Raw genomic sequence first — 15,559 nt, forward strand, 5'->3', positions numbered from 1 at the left:
TAAACTGAGGTGACTCACGCGAGACTTAAGGCGCGGTGACGTAACTTTCCAACATTTTAACATCAACATCGGAACCTTTCTAACAGCTATTTTTTATTTTTCTTCTTTGTGACAGGTGCTCGCTTTGGCCTGGGGAGTTTAGTTCAGCATTCGCTTTAAAAATATCTGGCGCCATCTAACGTTGTGAATGGGTATAATCTCTAGACACCGAATGTAAGACGACCCCCACTTTTTCAGTCTTATTTCAATGCAAAAAACACCGTCTTATATTCGGGCCAATATGGTAGTTTAATTTTTAAACCAAGAGACATTTAGGGACAAACCCATGCATAAAATGTAAAGAAAGCATTTGGAAATAACTTAAATAAATATAAAGTAATTTACAGCAATTAGCAATTTAAAGCAATACATGAGTTTAGAAAAACCTCCGCTGCAAAATGGACCAAGGTTATTGTACAGGTGGAATATCCTTTGCAATCAAACGTAAACAATAGCTGGACAAACGAAGCAGCCGTTGTCCGGCTCACATGATGCATGGCTAAAGTTGTCTCTGGTTGTTGACTGAGGAGACTTGAGGGTTTAATGAAGTCACAACCCCGCTCAGTGGACAACAATGTAAGAACACCATTCTGCACCACTCATGCCATTTAGCATCAGAGACTAAGTCTTGAAAAGCACTATAGTCAATCAATTTAATCAGCTGAACAATTAATCAGTCAGGGCCCTCGTTTGCAGTTTAATTTGACTGGTTGATGAGTTTTGAATCTCTCGTAGGTGCTGACCACAGATTCAGGTGAAGAAGCTGAGTGTCACGCTGCCAAACTGCTGGAGGTGATCATATTGCAATGTAAAGGCAGAGGGATTGACCAGGTCAGAAACAAATCTTTGCATCGTTTGATTATGCAACATTTAAAAAAAATGCCCACTTTAATATATGTGCAGTGTATCCCTCTGTTCGTGGAGGCTGCGCTGGAGCGTTTGACGCGTGGCGTTAAGTCCAACAAGTTTCGGATCATGTGCCTAGAAGTGGCCATCGCTGCTCTTTACTATAGCCCGGCCATTCTTATGCACACTTTGGACAACGCACACTTCTCCCAGAACCCACAGACCATTACTGCCCACTTCATCAACCAGTGGATGAACGACACTGAATACTTCCTTGGGTGAGAAACACCGCATACCAAACTGAAACTAGAACGATTCGATACAGCTACACATTACATGTACAAATGATTGTTCATTTAATTAAGTTATTTATTTAAAGCTGATAGGTCATGGTTATAAATCTTTCCCTTTTATATTTTACTCATTTTACAACAACTGATTTTCCCCAGAGGGGACAATAAAGGTTTTAATGAATCAATCAATCATTCAGTTGTAGTGGATGTAAAGTGGAACAGCACATTTTCTGTCCGAAATCCTCGTCATCCTAGCATCACAGGTCCCTCTTTTCTACTTGTTCTGAGGTGCGGCTCAGACCAAGCGGTTTTAGTGCGGTCTCTTTAAATGGAAATGAGATACTTCATACCCCACTCCCTCCAGGCCGCAAGACGTGTGCTTCCTTTTCTGTTTGGACATTTTTATAGTTTCTTAGAGTTTACTTGCGCCGCAAACTTTTTGATTGATTAAAAGTTGCCACAGCAGAAGATATGTCCATACAACAATACAAAACACCTAACAAAATAAATCCCCTCACAGTATAGATGAACACGTCTCGTAAACAACCACTGCAGTTAAGCAGTAAGCTAATGCTAGTGTTAGCGAGAAGCTAACGAATGCATTGAACACATTATGTTCCCCAAGAATAATACAGCGCCTTCGATGCTATCCACCTGATACAACTACTCAAAATACACCTACAAGAAGTCAAAACAGAGCACACAGCGCTAAAATCAGCAGAAAGACTGACGCTAATGCTCTGAAAATAAGGCCTACAAGAAGTCAAAACAGAGCATACAGCGCTAGAATCAGCAGAAAGACTGATGCTAATGCTCTGAAAATAAGGCCATCATAGACACGCAATAATATGAAAGTCAAACACAGTTAATAATTTTTGTCATCTCAAGCTTACCACTTTATTGTGTCCGTCGTTTCCATAGATTGAAGGAACTGAACCCTCAATGAAATGAGGTCTTTCGGAGAATTCTTCTCTATACTGACAAGAGATTTCTGAAACTCTTGTCCTTGAAGCGCTTTGCAAAGACAAGCAGGACTTTGACCAAGATCCTGAAAATTTTAATTTAACAAGGCACTTCTTTGAGGTTCTGATGCTGGGTGACAATATAATGAGTTGTGTGAGCAATCTCTCCATTTAGGCATCCTTGAGTTGTTTGGATTACAAAAGTCTCTCCGAGTAATAGGGATGGAGGATTTGCAAAACCGTTTGGCCACACCCATCACCTTGTTTGGTAGTGGTACCCCAAAGACTGTGACGTAATAGATAAAGATACGTAATAGAAATGGATCAAACTGAACGGAGTAAAAAAATATCCCCCAAACACATTATAAAAATATCTCTGCAACACCCGGAGGGATACATTACACTTTTTTACAATTCTGAAAACTCCAAGTGCACAATAAATTGTATTTAAAAAAAGTTGATTTTCCATGATATATTTTTCGATATATCGAGATAGTAGGTTCACCGTTAGCGGTTCTGCTTCACCCGTAGGATCCATGACCGTAAGATGTGTATCATTGGCCTGACAGTGCTGATGGAGCTTCCGAGCCGTCCGGCGGCTCTGGAGGCCGTCGCCACTCAAATCCTTCCTTCTGTACTGCTCCTCTTCTTGGGCCTCAAGCACCTTTCTGCATCCCATCACATCAACAAACCTGACTTGCTGGCAAACACGAGGACTTTGGATGAAGATAAAAATGGTGAGTGGTCCACCGACATTTATTGACCAACAACTGCATCCAATGCAATTTTCTATACGACTTATCCTGTTGTTTTATTTGTTGCTATGTCTACATCAAAATGTGAACCTGGTCCATGACGCAATGTAGGTTGGAGATAATAACTATGAAGCAAACGTGGGCAAAATACAGCCCACAGGGCACAACTGGCTCATCCACTGCCTCTATTCAAAATAGAATATGGGGGGAAAAATTGGAAATGTGCAGAGGTGGGGACAAAATCTCGCGTCAAGTTTCGAGCAGGTCCCGAGTTATTTGGGGGGGAAAATCAAGCAAGTCAGGTCAAGTCACCACCAAATTTTAAGCAAGTTGGATTAATTCTTTCCACGTCAAGTCATATAATCTTGCTGAGTCGTAACATAGTGGAGCAATTATAAAATCTGTTTGCATGAGTTTTTACAGCTATCAACATCATGAGCATTGGGCAGGCCACAAGTGTGAACTGACAAATAGTCGATTTCTGAAAATATTAAATTTACCAAATTTCAGCCCAACGGAAGCAATATGTACTGCAGTTACTAATAATAACAATAACGAAACATATAATTTGTAAGCACCTTTTGAGACCTAAACCCTAATCGACAAAATAATTGACAGATTAATCGATAATTAAAGTAATCTTGAGTTGCAGCCAGAGCAATTTGAAACAGTTTCTCACTTTGAACAAGGTTTACTCAAGAGCAACAAGCTGGACTTTGACTCTGCTGTATGGGTCTTGAACTTGGTTTTGCCTGGCACACTTTATCACAATGCTTGATGATTCTAACTGGTCCTTAACCTGTCAGGTTGGTTAGTAGTACGTTTTTAGTTGAATATTATTATTAATTATTAAGACTATTTAGATTTTTAATTTTGAGCCACAGCAAATTCACAAAGTTCACAAACAGTTATTTTAATTCAGTTATTTTATCATTATTACATTAATTATTTGATTTTAATAATTGTTCATTTTAATTTCACCTTCTTGAGGATACAATGTACAATGTCACCTGGAATGTTTCACTTCATACATAAATTAGCCCAAGATAGAGCTGTCAAACTTAATCGATTAATCGACAAGCAATCGATAATCATATTAATTACTATTTTAATGATAGGGTAATTATTTAGAATATTTTTCAACTTAGAATGTCAGCCTCTAACCTTTGTCTTCATTCATAAAAAACAAACTGATTATATTTTGTGTTTTATCAAAGCAACATTTGCAACAGTCTGCTTTTACTACAGAAAACAATAACCAAAACTGTAACTTTCAAAGAGCTTGGTGAGTACAACGTTAATCCCTCATGCGTGATAATTGTTTCCTTGTATTCATTACTAAACAATACCAAATAAACAACAACAAATGGCGGTACCGTAATTTTCTGACTATAAGTCGCGTTTTTTTTTTTCTTAGTTTGGGTGGGGGGGCGACTTATACTGAGGAGCGACTTATATGTGAATTTTTTCAAAGATTTTCAAAATTCAAAAAGAAAAAAAACGGGAACCGCGATGTAGCAAGGGATTGGGGAAGTGACGTCAGCAGCGCGGCGGTTGTTTACATAAAGGACAAAGATTCGATCACTGGATAACGAAGATGACGAAGGGCCCCACGTACTACCGGCATCATTAGCGGCTTTGTTTGTAAGTGACACGGAGGACGAAGAGTTTGAAGGATTTAATGATTTGGAGTGACAGAAGGTTTGAAAAACTATTATGGCTTTTACGCACGCCCGGTCCTTCTCGACGGGAGCTCTCTTTCACCTCCGTGGATGGAAGTCGGGGGCCCGCGCTCGGCCGGGTGGCTGTCCGTGGATGGGGCATGGACATGGCTTTTACGCACGCCCGGTCCTATTTATGGAGCTCTCTTCCACCTCCATGGCTGAAAGTTCAGTAGTTGTTGGCAAATGGTTTTGTAATACATTTCCATGCAAAATACAATTGTTTCTGACTATTCGATTATTCAATTGAATAATTGATAGACTAATCGATTCTAAAAATATTCAATAGTGACAGCCCTATTCCAAGAGCACGGTGATTGGATCAACCAGGAGGTCACACTGGAACTCAGGACACCATCAAAAGAACCGCAAGTTCTTAACTTAACAATAAGGAAGCAATTGGACAAAAATGGCATCAATGTCAACATTCCAATTAAGATTAAAGTTAAAGTTAAGATGAACCGCCCGGTGACCAAAAAGAACATAAAGGCTCTTCAGTTTCATATCATATGTCTTTATGTTGTTTATGTGCAGAGGAGATTCCCAGTGATGAGGATGAGGTGAATGAAAAATGCAGTGTGATGCCACAGGACTCTAGTGTGCCAATGGGCCTAGGAGACGAGAGTAATGATGAAGATGACTACTGGGATGATGATGATTGCTTTGAAGGAACGCCTCTGGAAGAGTACAGCACACCCCTTGACTATGACAATGGAGAAGATGAATATCTGTTCTTTGCATCTGCCCTGCTTAGTAAGTCAACCGTTGAGAAAGCTGCTTTTTAGCTGAATTTTTTTTTTTTAACTTGCAGTTAATATTTCAAAATGTGACCTGTACTGTGTCGGCATTCTGTTAGGAGTCCAGAATACAGATATGGCTTGGTACCAGTGTTTGACTGCACCCCTCAGTGATGACCAGAAAACACAGCTCCAGGAGATTTACAGCATCTCACAGCAAAGGAGGAGTACCGCATCCAAAGGCCAGTGGTAAGGAAACAACATGATGAGCCAAGCTTCTTAAAAGTAATTCACCTTTAATGCACGCAGGAGTGAATACATTCAACGAGGGCTGCAACTAACCATTATTTTAATAATTGATCAATGAATCAGATTTTTTTTTCAATATTTTCATTCACAAATTATTCAAAAACAAGACATTTTTTTAAATCGACGGTGCAAAAAAAATGCACCAACATGATTTTTTTTTCTTAGGATTCACAATTCATTTCCTGGTTTGGTCAGTAACACGACGCAAAAGTAGCTAAATTATGGATCCTTGCTTTACAAAGTTTAACCAGATGTTTGTAAATGTCTAGTTTTAAACCAACACGATATTGATTGTCTAGAGGCTGAAAATTGGAGGATTTGGACATTTGTAGTTTTCAAAACGATTGATCGATCATCAAAAATAATTATCAATTAATTTGATTATCTATTAGTTGTCGATTAATCGGTGCACCTCAACATTCAAGTATAGAATGGCACTTGAGAAGTAACTGATGTCATTTTTTGTTTGTTCTCTGCAGCTAAATGTCTTTTGTTTCTTTTTAGAGTGCCAATGAGGATTTTAACGAAGATGATATTATATGAACTGACGAAATGAATCGGAACTTTGAATCAAGATTCTGTCAGCCTGGCTTTTTTTTTTTCCATTTGAGACATTGTGCAATTCTTTAGTTCCTACTATAGTATCCACTAGGACAGACTGTTTTTAAATTTCTTGACATATAAAAAGTAATGGTAAAAATTCTTACTGTTAGTAAACTGCAGTGTGTGCCTGTTAGTGGTTCTTTAAGAAAAAACATAAATATGCGTTTTGTGTAACATGTGTAATGTACCGTAATTTACGGACTATAAGTCGCTCCGGAGTATAAGTCGCACCAACCATAAAATGCACAATAAAGTGAAAAAAAACATATATAACTCGCACCGGAGTATAAGTCGCACTTTTGGGGCAAATTTATTTGTCAAAATCCAACACCAAAAACAGACATGAACCAGCAACAACAGGCTAAATGATACGGTATGCTAACGTGACATATACACAAACGAGGAGCTGAGAACGGGCCTGACGTGACATTCAGAGTTATTCAAGTAAGTATTACATAAATAACACGTTTATCAAACCATCTGTGTCACTCCAAATCATTAAATCCATCGATCGTGCTTTATGTAAACAATGCCGCGTATGCACCGCATCTGCTCACGTCTGACCCGTTGTAAGTTGCATTTCTAATTATTCCACAGACCCATATAACAATATATAAAGTATATTTCAAATGACTATCATATAACAACAATATTATCAAACCATCTGTGTCACTCCAAATCATTAAATCCATCAATCAAATTCCTCCTCCTTCATGTCAACAACGCCGCGCACGCGCGCCACACAGATCTAGTATATAACTATATTGGAGCGTTAACAAAGTACCAGGAAAGACGTGGGTTTATATAACAACAATTTTATCAAACCATCTGTGTCACTCCAAATCCATCGATCAAATTCCTCGTTCTTTATGTCAACAACGCCGCGCCGTGCCCTGCAGAGATCTAGAATATAACGATATTGTAGCGTTAACAAAGTACCAGGAAAGAGGTGGGTTTGATAAACGGCTCTTTATTTAACAAAACAAGAGTTCAACGAGCTAACAACTACTGAACTTCCAGCCACGGAGGTGGAAGAGAGCTCCATAAATAGGACCGGGCGTGCGTAAAACCCATGTCCGAGCCCCATCCACCGTCCACCGTTTATGCTTTTATTTTGGTTTCTTGTGTGTTTTTATTTCTAGTCTTGTTTCTGTAGCACTTTTAGATTCTTTTATGAAAAGCGCTTTACAAATAAACTGTATTTTTATTATTAAGTGCACACATGGACACCCTTATGTTTGAACATGGTGTTCATTATTGACAATCCATGTCAAGCACAGAAGTCCAATAATAGAACACCCCTCAGGTTCAGATTGGGGGGGGCTGTTCTTCCCAATCTTTGCCCTTCCAGGTCTCACTGTCATTGCCCACGTGAGCATTGAAGTCACCCAGTAGAACAATAGAGTCCCCAGAAGGAGCGCTCTCCAGCACTTCTTCTATCCATCCATCCATTTTCTGTACCGCTTTGTCCCCACGGGAGTCGCGGGTGTGCTGGAGCCTATCCCAGCTGTCAACGGGCAGTAGGCAGGGGACACCCTAAACTTGTTGCCAGCCAATCGCAGGGCACACAGAGACGAACAACCATCCGCACTCGCACTCATACCTAGGGACAATTTGGAGTGTTCAATTCGCCTACCAAGCATGTTTTTGGTATGTGGGAGGAAACCGGAGTGCCCGGAGAAAACCCACACAGACACGGGGAGAACATGCAAACTCCACACGGAGAGCCGGAGGTCCTAACTGTGAGGCGGACGTGCTAATCAGTGCACCACGAGCCGCCCGCCCTTCTTCTAAGGACCCCATAAAGGGTGGGTACTCTGAGTTGCTGTGGGCAACTCCAGAGTGGAAGAGAGTCCAGCCCCTCTCGAGAGGGCTTATACCAGAGCCCAAACTGTGTGGAGCCAAGTCCGACTATGTCTAGTCGGAACTTTTCTGCCTCACACACCAGCTCAGGCTCCTTTCCAGCCAGAGAGGTGACATTCCATGTCCCAAGAGCCAGCTTCTACAGCCGGGGATCAGACCGCCTTTGGCCGCCGCCCAGCTCGCTTTGCACCCGCCCCCTTTGGCCCCCTTCTACAGGTGGTGAGCCCACGTTTTCTTTTCGGGCTGTGCCCAGCCGGGCCCCATGGGCAAAGGCCCGGCCACCAGGCGCTCGCCTTCGAACCCCACCTCCAGGCCTGGCTCCAGAGGGGGGCCCCGGTGACCCGCATCCGGGCGAGGGAAAATTAGGTCGATATATTTCATTCATCATAAGGGGTCTTCTGAGCCGTGCTTTGTCTGGCCCCTCACCTCGTACCCTTTTGCCATGGGTAACCCTACCAGGGGCATGAAGCCCCAGACAACATGGCTCCTAGGATCATAGGGGCACGCAAACCCCTCCACCACGATAAGGTGACGACTCACGGAGGATGCGAGGATTTGCGAGGAGACAAACTCAAATCTCAAAAGTGGACTGTTAGCTAAGCAGAATACTACATTTGTACGCCAAGCTCAGCTGAACCAGTCATCTGGCAGATGCAGGCCCACAGTTCACACTGATGAACGTACAAAGGCATTCTGAGTATAAAAAATATCATCATAATAAAATCTACTGGGCTAAAATCCATCTCCACAACCATACTGGTGGTACTGGTTGTGCTGTGCAGGTGTAGGTATCACTTAGTTCAGCTTCTCAGCCTGCTTGCTTGCTTTGTGGTTTTCACAGGGATGTTGATGAAAGAGAGAGCTGCAAATAGCGATGTCAACAAGCCTACTAGAAAAGGATTATAAGGAAGAAACATAAGAACTTGGAGAGCCTTCTCATTTAAGTAAGAGATTTTGCTCTGACAACTAAGTTGAACTTGGACCAGTTAAGATTGTGCACAGCACAACAGAAAGTTTATGTTCCATGGACTTTTTTTCTGTTAAGAACCCAGAGAAGGTTATTTGGTTATGATTTGCAGTGGAGCCTCGGTTTTTGAACGTCCCGGTTCTCGAACAATTCGGTATTCGAACAAGTAATTTGAGATTTTTTTGATGATAATTTGCGCGAGGAGGTTCACAAGTGTCAAGCACAAGCTCGCTCTACTGCAATAGGGAAAGACTTTGAGGCTCAAATATCTACATGAACAAAAATCCAAGCAAATAAAATACAACCATTGCTTGGAGAGCCTGCCAACTGAAAAAGCAAAGAAAAATACAAAGCACTCTGAAGACAAATGGTAAAATCTTCATCAAGCCAAATGGATCATCCCCGGATAACACCAAACCAGTGCTGATCAAAACAATGGATGAACTGAAGAAATACACAAATTGAGACAAATGTGTTGAAGAATGTTGTTAGCTACCTAAATGTACAGAGGCCAAGATCCACCGGAGTCAAATTCCTTGTTTGGCATGCTCAAACTTGGCAAATAAAAGATTGATTGATTGATTGATTGATTGATTGATTGATTGATTGATTGATTGATTGATTGATTGATTGATTGATACTACTTGGAAGATCAATTTAACAGGAGTTATATGCCAACTTTGAAAAATACAGGACTATCTTTAGACATCTTCTCAAGGTGATATCAAAAACGTGGATCAAAGAAAATACAGAGTCAACGAGTTCACTGATACAGGAGCAACAAAACCGGTGGTGGACCGAAATCTTCATTGAAATAGTTGTTTTTGACACAATACTGATTATGGCAAAGGTGATAGAAAATGTGAATTTGTGATCGTCCAAATATTTTTTTTTTCTATCTGTGACTATATGAAAACAAATGGCACACGCACCCTACAGAAGTTGTATTTTGAAACTGAGACAAAATAACATTGAGCACAGAGGACTGTTGATATTTATCAGTGAACAGAAATCTCTTGTATTATGTCTACAACGTTCGCTTTGGTTGCCCTAAAAGTCAAGTCAAGTTTTTATATAGCCCTAGGTCTCAAAGGGCTCTGTCCTCTGCATTTAACCCATCCCCATGTGATTTTGATCCATCCCCTGGGGGAGAGGGGAGCAGCAGCAGCGCCGCGCTCGGGAATCATTTTTGGTGATCTAACCCCCCAATTCCAACCCTTAATGCTGAGTGCCAAGCAGGGAGGCAATGGGTTCCATTTTTATAGTCGTTGGTATGACCCGGCCGGGGTTTGAACCCACAACCTTCCAGTCTCAGGGCGGACACTCTACTACTAGGCCACTGAGCTAAAACTAACGCTATTCCAAGGAACATTCATTAGGTCTTTGCTACCTCTTTCATGTAACGTTAATAAATACATAAGAATTTATGCTGACAATTATTAGGTTTCACAGTAAATTGAATTCTAAGTTAATTCACATTATAAATGAATTTGTTAAAATATATCTTTACATTTATGTCTGAAAAATTATTTACCTACACATCTACTCCTTCATTTGAATCTGCCTAAACTCTGCTCGCTCCCGATTTGCTAGTTTTGGTCAGGTGATGAAGTGTATGAGAAAGTGTGCCTTGAGGGCACATTTTGTCACTCTGAGTTGCAGCTTTGCTACAATGTGACCCATTTACTGTACTTATGACATAAGGCGGGCGCAGGTGGTTTTATACAAGCACGCCAGTGGATGTGTCAGCGTGGGCTTCAAGGCGCAGTAGAAGACTCTTGAGTCGTTGGGCTCCACATGATTGATATGCAAAGAAGCTTGGTGAGCGTTGAGGTTTAAGCTGCAATGAAACCTGTCGGCGTACTTTTCTGCCGTCATGCCCTGACCGATCTCAAATGTACTCAGAACAAACTCCGGTGCTGCGTTCACTTCTTTTTTATACCAGAAGATGTGGTTCATGCGCACCAGTCTGTCATAGGTGCAGTCCAGCGTCACTGTTTCACCCTCAACGGCGGAGACTTCCCGTGTCGGCCGAAGCACCGGCTGGCCGTTGCTTCCTGTCAGAAGGCAACAAAGGTGCTCAGACCGTTGAAAGTGGCAGGGACCTCACATGTTGACCTTACCAAGGCTCCAAGCAGCCACCAGCACACATACAAGCGCACGACTCATGTCTACACTCCAATTCTGCATGAGAACTGACTTAAGCGCACGACTCATGTCTACACTCCAATTCTGCATGAGAACTGACTTGTAGCTGAGGAGGTGGGGCCTTCACTTCCTGTTGCAGTGACATCACAAACTCACATTGTGGCCAAGGCACAGTGAACACAGTGAATAGAAATAGATGGGACTAAAATTGAAAGGATGCAAGTAAACAAAATTCTTGGGGTTACAGTAAATGACAGACTGAGTTGGAAACCACACACCAAATATGTACAGTCCAAAATATCAAGAAGCATTGCAGTGTCAAGCAGATACAATACATATACAAAGCAAAACAACTACTGGATTACCATTCACTTCGGACACTTTATTGTTCACGTCTTGCCATATTTGCATTACTATCCTGAAGTTTGGGGAAATACTTACAAAAATTCACTACAGCCACTTATCATCCTGCAGAAAAGAGCAAGAAGGACTATTCATAAAGTCAACGACTTGGAACACATAAATCCACTGACCGTAAATTTCGGACTATAAGCCGCTACTTTTTTCTCAAATTTTGAACCCTGCGGCTTATAGTCCGGTGCGTTTTATATAGGTTTGTTCCCCGTGATTTTTCTCATGACTAATACACCTATACACATAAAAAGTCTGTTGTGCTGTTTGTTAATAAGTTATGTGTCCCTAAATAATCATCTCTTTCCTGACAATCATATGTGTATATTCACTGACAAATGGTAATTAAACATTAAAACCTTTACGCGATCATGCGGCAACTTTACATGCATTTTATTTTTTAACGGCCATCAGGGGGGACTCGAGCAGAAAAGGTAAGAGTGAGAGCGGTGGAATATATGCGTCGAGGAAGACAGTAGTGGCGCGTTGTGCACGAGGAAAGTTAGCATAAATAGAGCCCAATGATGGAAGACACTGGAAGGCGTACGTATGACGCAGCTTCAAGTTAAAAGCCATTGAGCTGGCTGATAAAGAAGGGAACAGAGCGGTTGCAGGTAAACTTGGAATAAATGAATTGATTTAAAGTGGTACTCCGTGACTTGGATGACCAGTGGCGAGAAATCGTTGACAAAAACTGGACGGATACGAAGAGCAACTTTCGCACAAGTCTGCCAGTGGATCCTGACAGCGTGCTGCACTGTGAAAAAATCCACCATCAGCAACGGGTTTCGAAAAGCCGGTCTGCTGCGTGACGGAGAAGAGAGCACAAGCTCTGGAGTGAATTTGCCTCAGGACGAGACTGACGATGAAAGCAACAATGAAAGAGAATGAGAAAGAGTGTTGCGACGTACATCTGGCCCTATTCCAATCGGATACTGAGGAGGAAGATTTTGCGGTTCCAGTGGACAGGAGGAAGACAAAGACGGCTCTCAGTGACTTTGTTGACTGGTATGAGGTTTCTTTTTTTACCCGCCTAGTTAGTGCTGTTATTTCCGTGTTTACAACAAAATGTTAATGTTATTAAAACTTTAGCCCAGCTAGTGCTGTTACATCTGTGTTTATAACGAAATGTTAATGCGATTAAAACTTTAGCCCAGCCAGTGCTGTTACTTCCGTGTTTACAACGAAATGTTAATGTGATTCAAACTTTAAAAATGCTTTCTGTGTACTTCTTTCTTTGTAAATAACTCACGTGCGGTTTATAGTCTGGTGCATTTTATAGTCCGAATTTTTCGGTAGATATTCCAGATGACATTCTCCCAATCCTCTTCTGGATCTTCCAAATACTGTCTTGCAAATTTCATTTGGGCCTGGACATGTACTGGCTTAAGCAGGGTGACACGTCTGGCACTGCAGGATTTGAGTCCCTGGCGACTTGCTACTTTGGTCCCAGCTCTTTGCAGGTGATTCACTCGATCCCTTCGTGTTTTCTGGGATTTCTGTTCACCATTCTTGTGATCATTTTGACCCCACAGGGTGAGATCTTGCGTGGAGACCAAGATCAAGGCCATTATTGACCAAATATTTATTTTTCACCATCAATTTCAAATAAATTCTTTAAAAATAAGACAATGTGATTTTCTGGATTTTAAAAAATATATATATATTTTGTCTCTCATAGTCGAAGTGTACCAATGATGAAAATTACAGGCATCTCTCATCTTATGGGAGAACTTGCATAATTGGTGGCTGACTTAATACTTTTGTCCCCCCACTGTATATATGCATATTAATTATGTTTCGATAAAGAGGTGAGAGGTTGTCTTTTTCTCTCAGTGTGTGTGCAAGATTTTCACTCACCCTGCCTCCGGTTGCTGCTCTTTTGGGAAGAAGTTGGCAGAAAACCACATTTGCCTTGTCTCTTACAAAATGGCAAATTCCTTTTCTGTGTAAACAAAGTCAACCAGATAGTATACTATTTCGTCTCAACTTGTTTATTAATGAATTTTGTTTTGACAAATATTAGCCAATAATGTGCAGTCAACTTTTGATTTCAGGTAGATTTTTGCACATTATATATATATATATATATATATATATATATATATATATATATATATATATATATATATATATATATATATATATATATATATTCAACCTAAATGCTGCAAAACATTGGCTTTGGTTGCCCTAAAACAAATTATCCCAAGGAACGATCTTTGTTAAATTGTTCATGTAATGTTGTTGAGAAGTAAATAGATAAATAATGCTAGATTATGCAAAATTACGTTCCACAGTAAACAAAATTCTAAGTTAGTTCACATATTCAAGTTAATTTGTTCAAACATATCTTTACAATTATTTTTGAAAAATTATTTACACATCTACTTCATTTGCATCCGCCTAAACTCTGCTGGCTACCGATTGGCTGGTTTTGGTCAGGTGATGAGGTGTATGAGGAAGTGTGCCTTGAGGGCACGTTTTGCTACAACGTGACCCATTTACTCTAACGTATGACATATGGCAGGTGCAAGTGTTTTTGTACAAGCACATTGTAATAGGTATGTTTTACTTGCAGAAATAAACAAATCAAATCAATTTTAGATACCAGCTGCTTCCCTAAAATTCATACGAACACGTGGTGTGGCGCAGGGTCCGATCTTATGCCCAGTGCTTTTTCACTTGTACATGCTCCTTCTTGATGATGTCATCGGTAATTTTGTCTCCACTTCAACTTCGACAAAAATGAATTTTAGTACTTTTCTCCTAAGACACAGTGTGAGAAGCCTTGAGCATGAATCCAACCAAATGATTAAGTTTGACTGTTCAAATAAGACCACAGTACGCTGCTGCGACTCAGGGGGTCACTCTTCTTCTACTCACAGCAGAGCACGACTGACAAGGTGCATGTGTGATGTCACTGCAAAAGGAAGTGAAGGCCCCGCCTCCTCATCTACAGGTCAGTGCTCATGCAGACTTGGAGTACAGACATGAGTCGCGTGCTTGTATGTGTGCTGATGGCCGCTTGGAGCCTCGGTAAGGTCAACATGAGAAGTCATTGCCGCTTTCAACGGAGGTCTGACTTTTTTGCCTTCTGACAGGAAGCGAAGGCCAGACGGTGCACCAGCCGACACGGGACGTGCAAACAGTAGAGGGTGAAACTGTGACGCTGGAATGTAGCTTCGACAGATTGGCGAGCAACGACTACATCTTCTGGTACAAACAAGAAGCAAATGCAGCACCCGAGTTCATCCTGAGCCGATTGAAGCTCGGTCAAGGCAAGACGGAGGAAAAGTACGCAAAGAGGTTTCACTGTAGAGTGAACGCCAATACCTTGCAAGCTCCTCTGCATATCGACAATGTGAAGACCAGCGACTCGGGAGTCTTCTACTGCGCCGTGCAGCCCACGTTGACACATCTACTGAAGTGCCTGTACAAAAACACCTGCACCCGCCTTATTTCACAAGTTACAGTCAATGGGTCACATTGTAGCAGAGCTACAATTCAGTGTCATAACATGCTAACAATTCAGCGTGAGGAGGATATTTTCATTGTGAACCAAAAAGCCTTAAAACTCACTTTGTAACTACGTTTTGGATTCTTCTTTCCATTCTGCACTGTAATAAGCTTCCTATCCGCACCTCAGTTTAATGTAATCTAATAGTAGTACAGTAATGTAAATTGCTTCACATCTAATACCTCAATTTCCTCCCCTTCTTTCTTACTCATCACTGGAGCAAGAGGATACAAGCAATACCAGAAGCTTTGAGACAGGTGCTACAAACCTTAGAAGTCAATAAGTGGACCAACGAAAGCTGACACTGCACTGACCTCAGTGTTGGGCAAGCTATTTGGCAAATGTAGCTCGCTAAACTACAATGAAGTGAAAAAAGTAGCTAAAA

General features: G+C 41.2%; 2 protein-coding genes and 1 gene segment (V, D, J or C); 2 read left to right on the plus strand and 1 right to left on the minus strand.

Annotated features, from left to right (window-relative positions):
• ipo8 (importin 8) overlaps positions 1-6,564 on the plus strand; it is a 32,580-nt gene extending 26,016 nt beyond the window's left edge. For 2 of the 3 annotated variants that reach the window (XM_085902249.1, XM_085902250.1), the window contains 6 exons: positions 775-870; positions 943-1,163; positions 2,672-2,877; positions 5,151-5,369; positions 5,473-5,602; positions 6,167-6,563. In XM_085902249.1, coding sequence (XP_085758375.1) covers positions 775-870; positions 943-1,163; positions 2,672-2,877; positions 5,151-5,369; positions 5,473-5,602; position 6,167 — 873 coding nt within the window. In that variant the 3' untranslated portion in view covers positions 6,168-6,563. Of the gene's footprint in view, positions 1-774; positions 871-942; positions 1,164-2,671; positions 2,878-5,150; positions 5,370-5,472; positions 5,603-6,166 lie in introns of all 3 variants that reach the window. The other variant, XM_085902247.1, reaches the window with a different exon arrangement.
• A 4,223-nt stretch (positions 6,565-10,787) lies between these two features.
• Positions 10,788-11,264, minus strand: LOC147039998 (T cell receptor alpha variable 13-1-like). The segment is given in 2 exon segments: positions 10,788-11,152; positions 11,219-11,264. Coding segments are annotated over 2 exon segments (411 nt in total).
• Positions 11,265-12,068: 804 nt separating this feature from the next.
• LOC147039999 (uncharacterized) lies at positions 12,069-15,247 on the plus strand. Of its 5 annotated transcripts, none has more exons than XM_085902173.1 (4): positions 12,069-12,662; positions 13,046-13,117; positions 14,543-14,616; positions 14,759-15,247. In XM_085902173.1, exons 1-4 carry the CDS (start codon positions 12,520-12,522, stop codon positions 15,241-15,243), a joined length of 774 nt encoding a protein of 257 aa, XP_085758299.1. In that variant the 5' UTR covers positions 12,069-12,519; the 3' UTR covers positions 15,244-15,247. The 5 variants fall into 5 exon arrangements, 4 of the variants coding, with proteins under 4 accessions (XP_085758299.1, XP_085758300.1, XP_085758301.1 ...); XM_085902174.1 differs by having other exon boundaries at positions 13,049-13,117; XM_085902175.1 differs by having other exon boundaries at positions 13,049-13,117; positions 14,546-14,616.
• The last annotated feature ends 312 nt before the right edge of the window (positions 15,248-15,559 follow it).

This window comes from Syngnathus leptorhynchus, chromosome 21 (assembly GCF_054491065.1).
Source record: "Syngnathus leptorhynchus isolate UIUO chromosome 21, UIUO_Slep, whole genome shotgun sequence".
Lineage (NCBI taxonomy): Eukaryota > Metazoa > Chordata > Actinopteri > Syngnathiformes > Syngnathidae > Syngnathus > Syngnathus leptorhynchus.

What these genes read in the sequence shown, in the direction of transcription:
- LOC147039999 (XM_085902173.1), top strand. Translation starts at nt 12,520, where the DNA reads ATGAAAGCAACAATGAAAGAGAATGAGAAAGAGTGTTGCGACGTACAT. An exon ending in TTGGTCCCAGCTCTTTGCAG is followed by an intron (nt 13,118 to 14,542) that starts GTGATTCACTCG and finishes TTCTACTCACAG; the next exon opens with CAGAGCACGACTGACAAGGT. An exon ending in CCCCGCCTCCTCATCTACAG is followed by an intron (nt 14,617 to 14,758) that starts GTCAGTGCTCAT and finishes GCCTTCTGACAG; the next exon opens with GAAGCGAAGGCCAGACGGTG.